This window comes from Pelobates fuscus, chromosome 4 (genome assembly GCF_036172605.1).
Source record: "Pelobates fuscus isolate aPelFus1 chromosome 4, aPelFus1.pri, whole genome shotgun sequence".
Taxonomy (NCBI): Eukaryota; Metazoa; Chordata; class Amphibia; order Anura; family Pelobatidae; genus Pelobates; species Pelobates fuscus.
In genome coordinates this window covers 237,432,439-237,452,962 of record NC_086320.1, presented here as the reverse complement: position 1 = coordinate 237,452,962, position 20,524 = coordinate 237,432,439, and the positions used below count along the sequence as shown (strand labels likewise).

General features: G+C 43.7%; 1 protein-coding gene across 2 annotated transcripts in view; it reads right to left on the bottom strand.

Moving 5' to 3' along the window:
• Positions 1-1,426: 1,426 nt before the first annotated feature.
• Positions 1,427-20,524, bottom strand: part of SUSD5 (sushi domain containing 5) — a 97,618-nt gene continuing 78,520 nt past the window's right edge. The window contains exons 4-5 of one of the 2 annotated variants that reach the window (XM_063450605.1): positions 10,594-10,782; positions 1,427-2,742 (exon numbers count right to left, since the gene is read on the bottom strand). In XM_063450605.1, the coding sequence (XP_063306675.1) occupies positions 1,580-2,742; positions 10,594-10,782 (1,352 nt within the window). In that variant the 3' untranslated portion in view covers positions 1,427-1,579. The remainder of the gene's footprint in view (positions 2,743-10,593; positions 10,783-20,524) is intronic. The other variant, XM_063450606.1, reaches the window with a different exon arrangement.

Here is a 20,524-nt window from a genome sequence, read left to right as displayed (position 1 = left end):
ATAGAGATGCATTGATTCAATGCATCTCTACATTATTTGGACTATGGAGCAGGGATAGGTATGAACATAAAATGTGCAACCACATGTAATAGAACTGTGAATATGGCTCCAAATTAGTGTATAAAGTGGAATGATCCCTACTTAAGGATATAGGTGTAGTTAATATTTCTCCATAGATATATATATGTGAAAAAGAACAAATAAAACCACAATAGTGTACACCGTAAATATGGAGTGAAAAACACAATAAAAAGATTCAAAAAAACTACTCACATGCTAAAGAACAAAGTACGGTTTGCTTAATCCAATACACTTAGGTGGTATTATCCCCACCAAGGATGTAACCCAAAGATTGAGCAGCAGCAGAAGAAGGTCCAATAAAAAAAGTACTTTAATGTTTAAAAAAAAACAAAAAACAATAAAAGCAAATGACAAGGTAAGAAATAGATAAAACAATATATCTGGAACACTTAACACATTTCATGTCAACATAGGCTTTCTCAAAAGTGTATTACAGGATTCTTCAGACCATAGCTGCTTAAATAGGGTGCTAAAATGAAACAAATAGCCGTTTTGGTGACATCACAGTCACATGACCAAACTAATTAGCATAACACTTTATTAAAATAGTAAAGGAATTAATAATATAAAAGGTCATGGTAGTAGATAAATAAACTTTATCCATGACCCAGGAAGGATCTCTAACAGCTATCTGAGGAGTGGCCAGTGAAGTTATCACTAGGCTGTAATGTAAACACTGCATTATCTCTGAAAATACAGTGCTTACAGCAAAAAGCCTGAAGGTAATGATTCTACCCAACACAGCCAAGTGTCAAACATACAATTTGGTAGACAGATTACCAACAAACAGCACCTAGGAACTTCTGGCAGCATAATCACTACAATTGTTTCAAGTTTTCCATAACTCACTCCAATTTGGGGTACACTGTGTATAATATTTTACACTTCTAATTAAGTAGAACTTTTCCTTTGGTAAATACTAATAGTTATTTTGCAGAGCAACAGCTGTATGTTGTGCTCTATTAAAAGGTAAACAGATTGAAAGCTACTGAACTAACTTGAAAGGTAAGTACCAAAATGCTCTCTAGCATCCAAATATAAAAACATAAATGTAAAACATAAATCCTCTCTACACTTTATCCATAGCATGTAATCCTCTTACTACAAATATGTCTCACTCATCCTTACATTGTATTTGCATCACTACCATTCACAATGAGAACCTTTGCCAATTTGTTGGTTTATACAATTGTTACCATATTGTTGTTTCAAAAACAAAATATGTATTTATGTAAAGTCTAACCTAGTAATTTCACATCCTAAACTTTCCAATCAACCTTTTAGTAATGTTTCATGATCACATTAATCATATTGATATTTTGAAAAGCTATGATTCACTATATTTGTTTTTTTGCAGTTGACTCACTAAAAATAAAGAATCAAAATATAAACTACATCAAATCGTAAACTACATTAATCCATCTTGAAATAAAGACATCGGAATTAATTGACAACATTTTTTCTCTTGTCATAAGTAATGTAGAGTTTTTCATATTTTCTACATTTCAATATGTTGGAGGTGTCTGTTTCCATTCAAGTTGTATACTGAACTCTTGTGCTGTTTTTTATAACACCAAACTGCCATGATTGTTAACAACAAGAGTAAACAAATTATAACCACAATAATGGCAATCAATTGACCTTTAGAAACTTGCAAACATTCATCTCCTAGACATGGCTGAACTGTAGAGACCATTTGTTTTCCTTCTGAGATGTCTTCTTCAAATGTCTTGGAATTCTGGCCCACAGTAAACTCTATTTCCGAGGGAGTTGACTGTATAAGTAGGTCATAAATGTTTGCTAATAATATAGTCGAGTCTACGTTTACTTTATGGTAATCTACTGTGGGAATGGACTCTGAAGCATCATGAACAGTTGGTAACATAGATTCATCATCTATAAATTTTAGATTGCTAGTGTGATATCCCATACTACTACTGTCATTATTTACTTCATCAGAGTTTCTGTTTTCAGGAACAATGGTTGATTCAGGTTGTACTACTGCTTGACTGTTGCCAAGTGTTGTTGGTGTTGGGAAAGCTGTAGCTACGCCATTCAAATCTGTGTTAGCAGAAAGTGCAGTTGAATCAATGTTACTTAATACAGTTTTAAACGTTACCAGGGAAATGTCTTCTGTTTCCACAGAACCATCAATACTTTGAGTAGTAACTCGAGTAGTATAGCCATTTAAAAAAGAACTGTTTGTGTTTTCAGATACATTTTTGTTGGCTTTGGTATTATTTTTCTTTTCTGAAGTATACATTGGATGATCTTTGTAAGTCATATGTTGGCTGTTTACGTGATCATGATTATCAGTTTGTATTCCCATGTATTTGATATTATTTAAATGTGTTTTAGTGATATCATGCTGCTCCATCTCAGATTTAATCCCACTAATGACTTCTGGAGAAAACCAAAAGAGATGTGTTTGACTTAATGAAAATGGAGCTTCTGTTGGTCTCTTATTGGCTTTTTCTATAGATGTTGGGTCTCTTGCATCTTCCAAATGAGCATTTTGTTCATTATGAATGTTAAGAGACAACTCATGTTGCTCATTGTAGCCATCATCATAATCTTCCTCTTCATTATATGATTCAAAATCTGGTACATCTTTATCGTCATTTAAGTTGTCCTCATAGTCAATAAATGTTTCTGTCTCATCTGAAATGCATTTAGAAATAAAATCAATATATCAAACAAATTAATCAAAAGTTAACATATATAGAGTCCTATAAACTGTATATTGTGTACTCAAATACTTGAACATTGGCAACATGGTGAATATATCAAATTGAGCAGATGTAACAAATTCCCCAAATTCAGCATAGATATTGTCACAGAAGCTCCAGTGCCACAGCCTGCTAGAGAGGCATTACAGCTAGCCGCCTGCCCACAGACTATGTGCCTGGTCACAGACTTTAAAATGATATATATGATATGGGGGTACATTGTATTAATGTTGAGTTACTATGTAAAATGTTGATCTGGATAAAAGCTATTATGTTAATTGTATTATATAAAAGCTATTGTGCTATGTGTCTTGGTGTCCAGCAGGAAATTAAGTTATGTCTTGACCCAATTATGTCCAGACTTCCAGGCCACTTATGTGTGACTTCTCACACCTTACAGAGTAGCTCAGTTCATATATGCACGAACATAACTTTAGTTTTACTCAACCGATCTGGATATGGTGTGCGCTCAGATCATGGCTATTCAGGAATATAATTTTATGGGGGTTCTGATGCTGTTGTCATTTATTTTTGTGATGTGTAAAAATTGTATTTAAGTTTTCCTATTTGAGACATATTTGGATTAGCTTAATTGAAGCTCAATTGTCTCTCAAACACAATGGCTTGTGGGAAGGAAACCCCTGTGATTTTGTATTAGAAACCCCATGTTAGGGGCACTGCATAAGAAGCCGAGTGTGGCCTAATAAAGTTCAGATTGCTGCTTTTACCCTTATACGACTTTGCGTCCATTATATTGGGGAAACTCTACACAAAGGGAATACTTTCACTATATTTAGCACATCTGGAATTAGGACTAGTGAAGGAGTGAAGGAATAAGAACAATAGACTCACAAACCCATGACAGATACATTATCCAAAATAACTGAGTTGACATAAAGTGATGATAATTTTTAATTAGTTACTGAAATGTAATAAGTAATGCTGGGTTAGGTGGTTTGCAAATCCCTCAGTCCAAAAAAAGGTCCAGGAAAGAGTGATAGGTCAGGGTTACAAAAGCACATATGCCTTAATACAAATCTCTCACATGGATTTCAAGATCAGAGACAACATGGGTTTACTTCAGGGGGATCATGCCAAACTAATCTTTGTTTTTTTTTGATTGGGTAATTAAAATAATAGATCAGGGTGGTGCAGTAGACATTGCTTACCTAGATTTCAGTAAGGCTTTTGACACTGTTGCACATACAGGGAGTGCAGAATTATTAGGCAAATCAGTATTTTGACCACATCATCCTCTTTATGCATGTTGTCCTACTCCAAGCTGTATAGGCTTGAAAGCCTACTACCAATTAAGCATATTAGGTGATGTGCATCTCTGTAATGAGAAGGGGTGTGGTCTAATGACATCAACACCCTATATCAGGTGTGCATAATTATTAGGCAACTTCCTTTCCTTTGGCAAAATGGGTCAAAAGAAGGACTTGACAGGCTCAGAAAAGTCAAAAATAGTGAGATATCTTGCAGAGGGATGCAGCACTCTTAAAATTGCAAAGCTTCTGAAGCGTGATCATCGAACAATCAAGCGTTTCATTCAAAATGGTCAACAGGGTCGCAAGAAGCGTTTGGAAAAACCAAGGCGCAAAATAACTGCCCATGAACTGAGAAAAGTCAAGCATGCAGCTGCCAAGATGCCACCAGTTTGGCCATATTTCAGAGCTGCAACATCACTGGAGTGCCCAAAAGCACAAGGTGTGCAATACTCAGAGACATGGCCAAGGTAAGAAAGGCTGAAAGCCGACCACCACTGAACAAGACACACAAGCTGAAACGTCAAGACTGGGCCAAGAAATATCTCAAGACTGATTTTTCTAAGGTTTTATGGACTGATGAAATGAGAGTGAGTCTTGATGGGCCAGATGGATGGATTGGTAAAGGGCAGAGAGCTCCAGTCCGACTCAGACGCCAGCAAGGTGGAGGTGGAGTACTGGTTTGGGCTGGTATCATCAAAGATGAGCTTGTGGGGCCTTTTCGGGTTGAGGATGGAGTCAAGCTCAACTCCCAGTCCTACTGCCAGTTTCTGGAAGACACCTTCTTCAAGCAGTGGTACAGGAAGAAGTCTGCATCCTTCAAGAAAAACATGATTTTCATGCAGGACAATGCTCCATCACACGCGTCCAAGTACTCCACAGCGTGGCTGGCAAGAAGGGGTATAAAAGAAGATAATCTAATGACATGGCCTCCTTGTTCACCTGATCTGAACCCCATTGAGAACCTGTAGTCCATCATCAAATGTGAGATTTACAAGGAGGGAAAACAGTACACCTCTCTGAACAGTGTCTGGGAGGCTGTGGTTGCTTCTGCACGCAATGTTGATGGTGAACAGATCAAAACACTGACAGAATCCATGGATGGCAAGCTTTTGAGTGTCCTTGCAAAGAAAGGTGGCTATATTGGTCACTGATTTGTTTTTGTTTTGTTTTTGAATGTCAGAAATGTATATTTGTGAATGTTGAGATGTTATATTGGTTTCACTGGTAAAAATAAATAATTGAAATGGGTATATATTTGTTTTTTGTTAAGTTGCCTAATAATTATGCACATGAATAGTCACCTGCACACACAGATATCCCCCTAAAATAGCTAAAACTAAAAACTACTTCCAAAAATATTCAGCTTTGATATTAATTAGTTTTTTGGGTTCATTGAGAACATGGTTGTTGTTCAATAATAAAATTAATCCTCAAAAATACAACTTGCCTAATAATGCTGCACTCCCTGTAGAAGGCTTATCAATAAACTGCAATCTTAAAGTTTGGATTTCAATATTGTTGAATGGGTAAGGTAGTGGCTGAATGACAGGCAACAGAGGGGTGTAGTCAATGGAGTATATTCAAAAGCATGGGCTTGTCACCAGTGGGGTACCTCAGGAATCTGTACTTGGACCCATTCTCTTTAATATTTTCATTAGTGATATTGCAGAAGGTCTTGATAGAAAGGTATGTCTTTTTGCTGATGATACTAAGATATGTAACATGGTTAATGTTAAAGGAGGGATAAGCCAAATGGCAAATGATTTAGGTAAACTAGAAAAATGGTCAGAGTTGTGGCAGCTGACATTTAATGTGGATAAGTGCAAGATAATGCATCTTGGATGTAAAAACCCAAGGGCAGAGTACAGAATATTTGAAACCGTGCTAACCACAACATCTGAGGAAAAGGATTTAGGGGGTAATTATCTCAGATGACTCAAAGGTAGTCAGACAATGTAATAGAGCAGCAGGAAATGCTAGCAGAATGCTTGGTTGTATAGGGAGAGGTATTGGCAGTAGAAAGAGGGAAGTGCTCATGCCATTGTACAGAACCCTGGAGACCGTATCTCCAGAAGGATATTGATACTTTAGAGAGAGTTCAGAGAAGGGCTACTAAACTGGTTCATGGATTGCAGGATAAAATTACAAAGTAAGGTTAAAGGATCTTAACATGTATAGCTTGGAGGAAAGACGAGACATGATAGAAACATTTAAATACATATAGGGAGATCAACACAGTAAAGGAGGAGACTATATTTAAAAGAAGAAAAACTACCACAACAAGAGGACATAAGGGAAAAAAGATTGACAACCAACTGTAACTTCAAACTAAAATAAATTGGTCTAGATGATTATTCTTGTTCTTGGGTAGAACATTGACTTAAGGATAGAGTACAACGAGTTTTCATTAATGGTAAATTTTCAGGCTGGACAAAAGTGGTAAGTGGTGTCCCTCAGGATTCTGTTTTGGGACCGCTTCTATTTAACATTTATAAATGATCTTGAAATAGGCATTGAAAGTCATGTTTCAGTGTTTGCAGATGACACAAAACTTTGGAAAGTAATCAAATGTGAGCAGGATATTGAAAATAATAATAGGAAGTATTACTTTACTAAGAGGGTAGTGAATGCATGGCATAGCCTTCCAGCTGAAGTGGTAGAGGTTAACACAGTGAAGGACTTTAAGCATGCGTGGGATAGGCATAAGGCTCTCCTAGATATACAGTTGCAAGAAAAAGTATGTGAACCCTTTGGAATGATATGGATTTCTGTACAAATTGGTCATAAAATGTGATCTGATCATCATCTAAGTCACAACAATAGACAATCACAGTCTGCTTAAACTAATAAACACACAAATAATGAAATGTTGTCATGTTTTTATTGAACACACCATGTAAACATTCACAGTGCAGGTGGAAAAAGTATGTGAACCCTTGGATTTAATAACTGGTTGAACCTCCTTTGGTAGCAATAACTTCAACCAAACGTTTCCTGTAGTTGCAGATCAGACGTGCACAACGGTCAGGAGTAATTCTTGACCATTCATCTTTACAGAACTGTTTCAGTTCAGCAATATTCTTGGGATGTCTGGTGTGAATCGCTTTCTTGAGGTCATGCCATAGCATCTCAATCGGGTTGAGGTCAGGACTCTGACTGGGCCACTTCAGAAGTTGTATTTTCTTCTGTTTAAGCCATTCTGTTGTTGATTTACTTCTATGCTTTGTGTCATTGTCCTGTTGCAACACCCATCTTCTGTTGAGCTTCAGCTGGTAGACAGATGGCCTTAAGTTCTCCTATTGTAGATTCGCTAACAGGGTTGTTAGCATTTGCCAGTGACTTTTGTAAGTCTTTAGCTGACACTCTAGGATTCTTCTTCACCTCATTGAGCAGTCTGCGCTGTGCTCTTGCAGTCACCTTTACAGGACGGCCACTCCTAGGGAGAGTAGCAGCAGTGCTGAACTTTCTCCATTTATAGACAATTTGTCTTACCGTGGACTGATGAACAGCAAGGCTTTTGGAGATACTTTTATAACCCTTTCCAGCTTTATGCAAGTCAACAATTGTTAATCGTAGATCTTCTGAGAGCTCTTTTGTGCGAGGCATCATTCACATCAGGCAATGCTTCTTGTGAAAAGCAAACCCAGAACTGGTGTGTGTTTTTTATAGGGCAGGGCAGCTGTAACCAACACCTCCAATCTCAATTAATTGATTGTACTCCAGTTGGCTGACATCTCACTCCAATTAGCTCTTGGAGATGTCATTAGTCTAGGGGTTCACATACTTTTTCCACCTGCACTGTGAATGTTTACATGGTGTGTTCAATAAAAACATGACAACATTTCATTCTTTGTGTGTTATTAGTTTAAGCAGACTGTGATTGTCTATTGTTGTGACTTAGATGATGATCAGATCACATTTTATGACCAATTTGTGCAGAAATCCATATCATTCCAAAGGGTTCACATACTTTTTCTTGCAACTGTATAAGATAAGGTCAGGGACTAATTAAAGTATTTAGAAAACTGGGCAGACTAGATTGGCTGAATGGTTCTTATCTGCATGCTATGTTTATATATTCTTTCAATTGGGGACCAAGGGATGTCCAGTCCCGTAACCAGTAAAGACCTCCTCTAGTTTCCTTTTGGAAGAAACTTGGAGCTGTACTAGGGCCTGAGGAATTTGTATCCTCTGCCCAAGCATTACTTATTACTCACTGATCCACAGGCCATTGGGTTGATGAAAGGGTAGCGTGTCATTGGGCCTCTATGTATTCCTTAAATGGACATTCTAAGCACCAAAACAACTTCACCTTAGTGCAGTGGTTTTGGTGTATATATCATGCTCCTGTGCAATTGCTCAATTCTGTCCCAAAGAGGTTTAATCATTTTGTGTATGCAGCCCTAGCCACACCTCCCCTGGTATTCTGCATTTCACAAGGGGTTCTGTGCCAGTGGTGAGGCCGGGGTGCACAAGTTGGGAGTGCCCATTGGGTACCCATGAACTTAGAGCCACCCGATATGTATGTTTGATCAGAGGCCCCTTGTGGATGCCACAGTGCTTTATCAGAGACCGGTCCCTATCAGATCAGCAATTTGACCTTGGTGCTGGGAGAATTTGAATAAGGGTCACTTCCTCCCAGCTTTCAGAGCCTCGGAGGGAAGGAGACTGAACAGAAGCCAAAAACTGAGGAGGAGAGAAACTGGAGAGTTATCAACGCAATCAAATGCAAATACTACATACAAACATATCACTGTATTCAAATGCCAACATTATATAGAAGCACATCCCCGCATTCAAATGCCAACAATACATACAAACACTACACACAAATAACCACTGTAACCAGCGCTAGCGCAAGGCTGACAAGGCATTTGCCTTGGGTGGCACTTTCAGGGGACAGCAAAAAAAGCCACCCCCTAATCGCCCTGGAAGATGCCTTGCCAGCCTCTTGTCCTGGGGTGCCCAGCAGCTGGCCGGCTGGTCACCCACAAGGCTGGCATCTGATGCAGGAGGCGGGCGGCAAGGGAGCACTCTCCCCTGAGCTCTTCCTGCTCAGTGATGCCAGAGCCGGAATATGACCTTACTCCGGCATCACTAAGAGGCGCGCGAGGGAGCTGAGCAGGAGGATCAGAGCTCCCTCGCTGCCTCCACTGTGTGCCTGTCTCCCCGACCGCCTGCCCGTGTCTTCCAACCCAGCCCCACTGGACCCCAGGGAAGAATACAATCCCACACCTTAAAAAGTTATATTAGTAAAAAAATATTGTGAGTGTGTCTGTTAGTGAGTGTGTGTGTCTGTCACTGAGAGTGTATATGTGTTTGTCAGTGAGTGTGTATGTGTGTCTGTCAGTGTGTGCATCTGACAGTGTGTTTGTGTATCTGTCACTGAGAGTGTGTGTATGCATGTGTCAGTGTGTGTATGCGTGTCTGTCAGTGTATGTATGCGTGTTTCAGCGTGTCGGTCACAGAGAATATCTCTGTCAGTGAATGTGTATGTCTGTGAGTGTGTGTGTGTCTGTCAGCTAGTGTATGTGTGTCTGTCAGTGAATGTGTGTGTCTGACACTGTGCGTATATATGTCTGTCAGTGAGTGTGTATGTGTTTGTTAGTGAATGTGTATGTGTGTCTGTCAGTGTATGTATGCGTGTCTGTCACTGAGAGTGTATTTCTGTCAGTGAATGTGCATGTCTGTCAGTGAATGTGTGTCTGACACAGTGTATGTATGTCTGTCAGTGAGTGTGCATGTGTGTTTGTCAGTGTGCGTCTGTCAGTAAATGTGTATGCATGTCTGTCAGTTAGTGTATACGTGTGTCTGTCGGTGAATGTGAGTGTGTGTAACTGAGACTGAGTGAGTGTGTGTTTCAGTAAAAGTGTGTGATGGTTAAACAGTGTGTGTGACAATGACTGTATCTGTAAGGGAGTGTATGTCAGTGCATGCATCAGTGAGAGCGTGTGTCTGTCAGGAAGAGAAATTTGGAAGGGGGGGTTGCCCGGGTTTTGTCGTGCCTAGGGCAGCACAAAACCAGAATACACCACTGATTGTAACAATATACAAACACACAACTACATTTTCTACTCATAAAACACCCATAGATTCACACACACATACTCCATACAAAAACATACTTACATTCAACACTCACAAATATGACCCTGCAAAAATGGGCAGATTGGAGATCCCCACCTGGCAAAGTAATTAGGGAGCTGTACCTTTTGGCCACGTTTGCACAAAACAATTCCTGTACCGTGTCACTCTCTACCACTGACTGAAATAATAAAGGATAAGGCTGTCAATTTGATTGGTATTATACATATGTGTAGAGCAAAGCAAAAGGATCTAAATGTTTTAAGTGGCCTACTATTAGCAAACTAGTTTCTGTTTCATTTTATATTTTTCATGTTGCATGATTGTATACGTTTTAATTGAACATGTTTCTTACATCCATAGCACTCTGTAGTTCTATGTCATCGCACTTATAAATTGTAAAACTGATTGTTGCTGTACTTGCTCACCTTTGACACAGGCATGTACATGTCCATACCATTTTCCACAGCTATCACACAGTAAAGTAAATGCTGATTCTCCTTTACCCATCACATAACCATGGGAACAGACATAGAGCAGCTCATCTCCCATTTCAAATCCTGTGTGGCCATATAAGATTGTGTGAAGAAATGAAGGAGGGTCACCACAAGGTTTATCTGGAGGAAAAACAGAAGCAAATAAAATATAGGCAAAAGTTAAACTACTTTTTTTCCTGAACGTATATGAGTGAAGCAACAACCAAGACTGATGTAATCACAATTATATATTTTCTTTATAATGACCCTTATACATCAGAATATGTGTAGTTCCTAACCTCACGTGTTTGTATAGATGTGTGTTTTATTACTAAGCTTTTACATTACAATCTATCATTTGCTAATAAGCGACATATGACCATTATTTGCCCAGTGGAAAAAATTACTTTATACCAGGGGTATGTAACCATTTAGTAGCATTGTGCCATAATAATACTTTGAAGTCCCTTAGGGTGCCAGTCCTATTTGTGTAGTGAGTTTTTGTGATTTATGTGAATATTATTTCGCTGCAGAGGGATTTAGATAGATTGGGGGCCTGGGCACACAAATGACAGATTACATTTAATGTAGATAAATGCACTTGAGGGTAAAGAATGCACAAGCAACTTACACCTTAAAGATGGTACTGTCCGGGATCTTACCTGGAGTGGGAGTCCGACACGCAGAGTTAAAACACCCTTTGCAATACGACACAAGCCAAGGGGACTCAATGCAGAAATCCCCAAGGCTTTGAAACAGTGCACTGGGGCTGATAATAACCAGTGCTTCCAGGAACGCAGTACAGGCAAGGGCAAATCCAAAGAGAGCAGTCAATGTCAATATCAGTAGTCAGGACAGGCAGCAATCAGGCAAAACGGTAGACGAGCAGAGGAACAAAACCAGGAGTCAGATGAATAGCAGTGAAACCAAAACAGGAACAGGAACAACAATCTGACCACGAGTTACCAACAAGGCAGGGTTTATATAGGCTGGTAATAGCCACTTATCAGGAAAACAGGAACAGGTATGCAAATGTCCAGGACTAGAGATTCAGATAACAGGATACAACTCGTTACTCAAAATAACAAAAGATGCGTGGACCCAAGGATAAGGTCACTGACTGGCATGCCGGAGACTCCGGTTCAATCCCCCAGCCAGACCCACATTATTGTGTAAGGCATGAATGATGACCCTGACATCACCCTCCTTTCAAAGACGCCATTAGGCGAGAAGAGTAAAGCAACTTATGGCCCAGAAGGTTACTTCTTGGTTTTGGTGTTACCAGCAGGAGCGGAGGACATTGCTTGAAGAGCCCTTTCAAAGACTTATAAGTCCTCTTTAAGAACTAGACTACCATTAGAGGCATAAGTACAGCCAGGAGGAGGGTCTTTCTCGACAGGACATTCAGTGGTTGTGGTATTCGCCTTTTCAGAAACAGAATCTTGGTAGAAATAGGGATCTCAGGTTTCTTCAAGACAGATTCCTGCAAGACCTCAGGAGCAACAACTGTAGGAGGGTGATGATTGGTCAGAGTGGACAAGCAAGGACAGCCAACATGTTGGCAGACAGGTCTCATAGGATACGCAAGAGCAGTACCCAGACGGAGAACCTGAGGCCTAGATGGGCAAATAGGACAAAAAGAAATTAAATGTTTCCTCTCCCCACAATAAAAACATAGTCTATGTGCTCCGTCTGTCATCCCAAGAAAGAGCAAGAAGGAGGGATGACAGACGGAGCGAGACCAGTCCAATCTCCATAGGTTCCTCATCCTCCCTGCCAGACGAAAATCATGTCTCAGGCGCTTTGGGAGACTTGGAAGCGGTAGAGCTTGCAGTAACACCAGTCCGAGTGGAAGGGGCAGTATAGTCCAGTCCGGGAAGCAATATATGTGAAGCAACAGGTGGTGATCTAGGAACATAGGATTTTTGTGTCATGTTGCATTGTAAACCCAGGGACCGAATAAATGACTCCCAGGAATCCAGGATTGGGCTTTTGGTAATTAACAGCTGGTGGACCCAAAGGGTGCCCCGACATCAAGGTAATCGCTGTCCTCACTTTAATAAAGTCCGTGGCATAGGTAAATGGTCTCAGAGAGAACTGGACCTCGCAATCCACTTTGATGGTATCATACTTAGACCGGGTCCCAGAAAGTTTCTCGGGTAAAGCAACCAGCAGTTCAGAAAGTCCAGAATCATAGGGTACTTTCCCTTTAAGGGAAGCCAGCTCCTGCTGTAAGCCCTGCAAAGCCTGGGTGAGCAGGGAAACTTGCTGGGTCAAGGCTTCAACGGTAGTCTTCAACTCTGCGGACTCCATATGGTCAGATCGTAATGTCAGGGATCTTACCTGGAGTGGGAGTCCGACACGCAGAGTTAAAGCACCCTTTGCAATACCACACAAGCCAAGGGGACTCAATGCAGAAATCCCCAAGGCTGTGAAACAGTGCACTGGGGCTGATAATAACCAGTGCTTCCAGGAACGCAGTACAGGCAAGAGCAAATCCAAAGAGAGTAGTCAAGGTCAATATCAGTAGTCAGGACAGGCAGCAATCAGGCAAAAACGGTAGACGAGCAGAGGAAAAAAACAGGAGTCAGATGAATAGCAGTGAAACCAAAACAGGAACAGGAACAACGATCTGACCACGAGTTACCAACAAGGCAGGGTTTATATAGGCTGGTAATAGCCACTTATCAGGAAACCAGGACATCGGCAGGAAACCAGGACATCGCAAGGGCATCTGAAACAATCTTTGCAATAACCTCATGGACATTTCAAACAGGAGCACTTGTCTATGAGGGCACTGTAAAGTGGGGAAACTGCAATATATAAGCACCCTGAGGTAGCAGTTGGTGCCAAAAAGAGGAGGGGTAAAGTAATTAGGACCTGTTTTCTCCCGTCTCCCTATTTGCTCAGCTGTTTGTTTAGAAAATTAGTTTAGTTTTAATAAAATTGCAGCTATGGAGCACTTACTTGAAGAAATTAAGAAGAGGGCATTCAGCAGTGGAGGTGCTGAATGGCTCATGCAGTGCTTGTTGACTGCCCCTTCCTCACAAGTTAAATCACGTCCACAGGACTTATCAGTAGTGGACATTATGGAGCCTGAGGAGGAGGCTTCAAAAGGGGAAGACTCTGAGGAGGAGCCTCAAATGTCCATAAGCCTGAGTGACAGAAGTATGCTTCAAGGTAGGAAGAAAAGAGTTTGTAAATCAAGAGTGATTTATTCCCCATCTACCAAGTTGACAATTGCAGGAAAATGAAAGAAGAAATCCTGTCAGTTTTCTGAAGCTGGGTGAGTGCCGGTTATTGAAGATGATGGACAAGCCGGTACCTCGTCTGCTATGCCTTTGGCCGGAGCAGATAATTCGACTGGTGAGTCCTTTCCTGGGTTTTCTCAGCAGGCTAAGCTAGGAGAGTCTCTGGAGTTTTTACTTTAGGCTACACAGGGTAAAGCTGGTAGTTCAGCTTTGGCTTGGTTACAGGATGGGTTTGGGAAGTTGTCACATACAACTACATCTATTAATACAGTTAAGTGACCTGACAGGAATAGTACACCTGTTAAAGAAACTCGTTTAAAGAAGCGTTAGCTTGCGAGCTAGGTTCGCCCTGATAAGCCAATTGTTGAGTCTATCGTTATCATCAATCACATGAAAAGCATATTTGAATGCATGGGAGGAGTGGCACTGGTTTATGGTTAATCTCAATAAGGACGCTCTAACCGCGGCTGGTTCCCTTATTTACCACTATAACGTCTTTAAGTATAGAACTTAGCAGGGCTAACCATACAGATATCTTAGCCATAATTTTATATAATTAGTAAGAGATCCTCTATTTAACATATATAAATAATTTAGAATACAATATAACATAAGGATAGTCTTGGAAGCAATAAAGTTTTGTCTTTTAGATAGTTATTATATAAAAGTATAAATATAGACATATAAAATCCATTACAATAATTTATAGCAGAGTTTATCAGATTAAACTAAATGCTTGCAAATATCATTAATAGATTAACATACCTTCCTGAACATGTCATCATGTCAGCCTCTCTGTCATTTTAAGATGGAGCAGTGTCTGTCTCCAAATCTCTCCTCTCTCTGTGCCTTAACATTTAAAAGTACATCTATTTATACCTTAGGTGTCTTCATTTTAGGGTTACCGTAATTTATATATGAAAAAGTAACGTTTATTCATTTTAGGACCTCCCGTAACCTGGTAAAAATACAAGGCCATAACTAAAGGGTGTACACGCAGAGGCGGCTCTAGACTTTATGAGGCCTTAGGCGAAACGCAAACATGAGGCCCCACTAACAAAAAAGTGTCACATATACACATTGACGCACTGTCTACCTGTGTATGTGCCTGAGAGTGTGTCTGACAGAGAGTATCCTTGTGTGTGCGAATGTATGTCTCTGTGAGCATGTTTGTGTTTTTGTCTGAGACCCTATGTGTATGGGGTAGCTGATGGTGAGAGGGAGCGGGGGGTGTGATGGTGAGAGGGAGTGGACGGTGATGGTGAAAGGGAGCGGGGGGTTGATGGTAATGTGAGAGGGAGCAGGGGGTGATAGTAATGTGAGAGTGAGAGGGGTTAATGTGAGAGTGAGAGGGGTTAATGTGAGAGTGAGAGGGGTTAATGTGAGAGTGAGAGGGGTTAATGTGAGAGTGAGAGGGGTTAATGTGAGAGTGAGAGGGGTTAATGTGAGAGTGAGGGGGTTAATGTGAGAGTGAGGGGGTTAATGTGAGAGTGAGGGGGTTAATGTGAGAGTGAGGGGGTTAATGTGAGAGTGAGGGGGTTAATGTGAGAGTGAGGGGTTAATGTGAGAGTGAGGGGTTAATGTGAGAGTGAGGGGGTTAATGTGAGAGTGAGGGGGGGGTAATGTGAGAGTGAGAGGGGGTAATGTGAGAGTGAGAGGGGGTAATGTGAGAGTGAGAGGGGGTAATGTGAGAGTGAGGGGGTTAATGTGAGAGTGAGGGGGGGTAATGTGAGAGTGAGGGGGGGGTAATGTGAGAGTGAGAGGGGGTAATGTGAGAGTGAGAGGGGGTAATGTGAGAGGGGGTAATGTGAGAGTGAGAGGGGGTAATGTGAGTGAGAGGGGGGTAATGTGAGTGAGAGGGGGGTAATGTGAGTGAGAGGGGGGTAATGTGAGAGTGAGAGGGGGGTAATGTGAGAGTGAGGCAATGTGAGAGTGAGAGTGAGGCAATGTGAGAGTGAGAGGGGGGTAATGTGAGAGTGAGAGGGGGGTAATGTGAGAGTGAGAGGGGGGTAATGTGAGAGTGAGAGGGGGTAATGTGAGAGTGAGAGGGGTAATGTGAGAGTGAGAGGGGGTAATGTGAGAGTGAGAGGGGGTAATGTGAGAGTGAGAGGGGGTAATGTGAGAGTGAGAGGGGGTAATGTGAGAGTGAGAGGGGGTAATGTGAGAGTGAGAGGGGGTAATGTGAGAGTGAGAGGGGGTAATGTGAGAGTGAGAGGGGGTAATGTGAGAGTGAGAGGGGGTAATGTGAGAGTGAGAGGGGGTAATGTGAGAGTGGGGGGGTAATGTGAGAGTGGGGGGGTAATGTGAGAGTGGGGGGGTAATGTGAGAGTGAGAGGGGGTAATGTGAGAGTGAGAGGGAGAGGGGGTAATGTGAGAGTGGGGGGGTAATGTGAGAGTGGGGGGGTAATGTGAGAGTGGGGGGGTAATGTGAGAGTGGGAGGGCTAATGTGAGAGTGGGAGGGCTAATGTGAGAGTGGGAGGGCTAATGTGAGAGTGGGAGGGCTAATGTGAGAGTGAGAGGGGGTAATGTGAGAAGGGGGTGATGTGAGAAGGAGGGGGTGATGGTGAGTGGGGGGAAGCTGAGGGTGGTGACGGAGGGTTATGCTGAGGGTGGTGATGCTGAGGGTGGTGGGGGGTGATGCTGAGGGTGGTGGGGGGTGATGCTGAGGGGGGTGGGGGGGGTGATGCTGAAGGTGGTGGGGGGAGTGATGCTGAGGGGTGGTGAAGCTGAGGGTGGGGTGAGGCTGAGGGTGGTGGGGGGTTATGGGGGATGGTGAGGCTGAGGGTGGTGGGGGTGAGGCTGAGGGTGGTGGGGGTGAGGCTGTGGGTGGGCGGGGGTGAGGCTGAGGGTGGGCGGGGGTGAGGCTGAGGGTGGGCGGGGGTGAGGCTGAGGGTGGGCAGGGGTGAGGCTGAGGGTGGGCAGGGGTGAAGCTGAGGGTGGGCAGGGGTGAAGCTGAGGGTGGGCAGGGGTGAAGCTGAGGGTGGGCAGGGGTGAAGCTGAGGGTGGTGGGGGTGATGGTGGTGGGGGGTGATGGTGACGGTGGTGGTGGGTGTAGCTGAGGGTGGTGGGGGTGAGGCTGAGGGTGGTGGGGGTGATGGTGGGGAGGGGTGATGGTGGTGGGGGGTGATGGTGGTGGGGGTTAAGCTGAGGGTGGTGGGGGGTGAGGCTGAGGGTGGTGATGGTGGGTGATGGTGGTGGGGAATGAGGCTGAGGTTGGTGGGGGGTGATGGTGACGGTGGTGGGGGGGTGAAGCTGATGGTGGTGGTGGTGGGTGTAGCTGAGGGTGGTGGGGGTGAGGCTGAGGGTGGTGGGGGGTGAGGCTGAGGGTGGGGAGATGGTGGTGGGGTGAGGCTGAGGGTGGGGTGATGGTGGTGGGGTGAGGCTGAGGGTGGTGGGGGTGATGGTGGTGGGGGGTGAAGCGGAGGGTGGTGCGGGGTGATGGTGGTGGTGGGGGGTGAGGCTGAGGGTGGTGGGGGTGATGGTGGTGGGGGTGAGGCTGAGGGTGGTGGGGGTGAGGCTGAGGGTGGTGGGGGTGATGGTGGTGGGGGTGAGGCTGAGGGTGGTGGGGGGTGATGGTGGTGGGGGGTGAGGCTGAGGGTGGTGGGGGGTGATGGTGAGGGTGGGGGGTGAGGCTGAGGGTGGTGGGGGGTGATGGTGAGGGTGGGGGGTGAGGCTGAGGGTGGTGGGGGGTGATGGTGAGGGGTGAGGCTGAGGGTGGTGGGGTTGATGGTGGTGGGGGGTGATGGTGAGGGTGGGGGGTGAGGCTGAGGGTGGTGGGGGTGATGGTGGTGGGGGTGAGGCTGAGGGTGGTGGGGGGTGATGGTGGTGGGGGTGAGGCTGAGGGTGGTGGGGGGTGATGGTGGTGGGGGTGAGGCTGAGGGTGGTGGGGGGTGATGGTGGTGGGGGTGAGGCTGAGGGTGGTGGGGGTGATGGGGGTGAAGCTGAGGGTGGTGGGGGGTGATGGGGGGTGAAGCTGAGGGTGGTGGGGGGTGATGGTGGTGGGGGGTGATGGTGAGGGTGAGGGTGGGGGGTGAGGCTGAGGGTGGTGGGGTTGATGGTGGTGGGGGGTGACGCTGAGGGTGGTGGGGGTGATGGTGGTGGTGGGGAGGCTGAGGGTGGTGGGGGTGAGGCTGAGGGTGGTGGGGGTGAGGTTGAGGGTGGTGGGGGGTGAAGCTAAGGGTGATGGGGGTGAGGCTAAGGGTGGTGGGGGTGAGGCTGAGGGTTGTGGGGGTGAGGCTGAGGGTGGCGGTGGGTGTTGATGGTGGTCGGGGGTGAGCCTGAGTTTGGTGGGGGGTGATGGGGAGGGAGAGCCTACCTTTCCCTGGTGGTCCAGTGGGCTCCCTGGTGGTCCGGTGGCCCCTGCTCCCGGTCTGCAGCTCCACAGAGCTGCAGACCGTGGAATCTCGCGAGATTTCAGAGCGTTGCCGTGGTAACCCGCGGCAACGCTCTGATTGGCCAATTCTCGCGAGTCACATGGTCTGCAGCTCTGCACACTGCGGAGCTGCAGACCAGTGTCTGCGGTGGCCGGCCTGGCAGCAAGGAGGGGCCTCGCACCCGGCGGCATACCGGGCAAGCCGCCGGGCCCCCTCCTGGTGTCAGGTCCTCGGTCACTGACCGAGGACCTGACACACTCTGCCAACAGGCGGTTTAGGCGGCCGCGAGGCCCCAGCCAGCGCGAGGCCTTAGGCGGCCGCCTAAACCGCCTAATTAGAGAGCCGCCTCTGTGTACACGTCATGGAAGATTCACTGACTTAGGTCAAGATGGCATCTTAAAGTTGGAACATCTTCATCTACTTAGGGTTACCACAGTATATTATGTACTGAAAGAGTCGTAGCAGAGCCTTGATGCTTGTTAATGCATTATTGTTATTGTATTTCGTCTGGGACAAAATGGCGTAAACATATTATGCACTGAAGGTAAGTAAAAGGTTTTTGCTTAAAGAGACATGTATGAAAAGCAATATGCTCCATTTCTAACACCTTGTCAATTTGCAATATCTCTTAAAGACAAAGTACACAATTTGTGAAATACAATATTTGTATTTGCCCATAACAACGCTACTGATCCCACTACACAGGGTACGAGTCATTATTTGTTATTAATAAAATTCAGTCTGGTGCATTTAGGTTTTCACTAGACATTTCGTTATTAGGCATTTTCTTTTTCCTTAAAGTTCTGGGAAACAAATCTATTTTTAAAGAATATGCTATTCAGCAAATGTAAAGGGGCTTGGGTTAAAAAATCACATGTTCAAGATAAAAGGTTCCCTATAAGTTCCCTACGTTTATTAATACAGTTAAGTGACCTGACAGGAATAGTACACCTGTTAAAGAAGCTTGTTTAAAGAAGCGTTAGCTTGCAAAGCTTTACTACTAGGTTTTCATTTAGCAAATTCCATTAAATAAAAAATATGGAATGATGAATATATTGAGATTCTCTTTTTATTGCCAGCCTCTAAGGAGTTTTTGTTAAGGCAAGAAAGAGAGAAAGACAGGAAACGCCCAGTGCCCTAGTATTTTAAGAATTGGCTTCAGGCTTTCTGTATTTTTGCAATTTTTTATTGCGAACATCATTTGGATAAAGCTAGTGGACTTTTTCATCATTTAAAGTCAGTATTGGAGGCTTATAAAAATTTTGGTGGATTGTCTTGGTACAATTATGACAAAATATTTGATCAAAAACTATCTGTTCGTTGGAATTAGAGATGAGTTATGAAGGATGTGGGCTCTTGGGTAAGTATTATGTTACCGAGTAGGTTTCCACAGAATCGATATAAACCTCAGATTCAAGCTAATGTGTTGCAGTTGCATCCTAAGGGCATTTGTTGGTCATTTAATGAGGCTCAGTGTAAATGGCCCAATCCTTTCAGATTTAGACATGAATGTCTGAATTGTGCTGGGAGTCACCCTTCCTTAGGTGCTTTAAGAGACAGGGTGCTGCTGTCAGGGAGCAGATTCCTAAGAGCCTGGACCCCAGTAAAAATAAAAAAAAAATCAGCTCCCTTAGTTAAAATGTTATCCAAACCAACAGATAGCGCAGCTAATTGAAGAAGGTTTTTTACACGGGTTCTAAATTCCTGTTTGTAGTTCATCAGTTCAGTTTGTTGACAATCTTAGTTCGGTCAAGTTAAAAGAAGGTGTAGTTAGAGACAAGATTACTAAATAAATCTCTTTAGGGAGAGTTGAAGGCCCTTTTTCAGTTTTACGTTTCCCATACCTTAGTCTTGACCTAGTTCCCAAGAAAGAGAAAGATACCTACAGACTAATCCACCATTTATTCTACTCTCAAGGTGCATCTTTGAATGATGAAGTGGATACTTCCATTATTTCTGTGTAATACACTTCTTTTGAGGATGCATTGAAAGGGGTAAGGCATTGCAAACTAATACCTGTTTACAATTCTAAAAGAATGGAATTTCGTCTTCCTGAAGATAAAATTGTCAAAATGTGAGACCTTTCGCATTTATAAGGTGTTAACAAAACAACAGTTAAGAAGCTACAGTCTGGGGCGTGGCCTGGACACAGAGGAGAATGGCAGCCTAAGCTGAGAGCTCCGTCTCCCAAAGCCATAATACGCACGCTAACCGAGCAGGGAGGGCTGGAAATGGGACGCACAAAACGCCCAGACGGC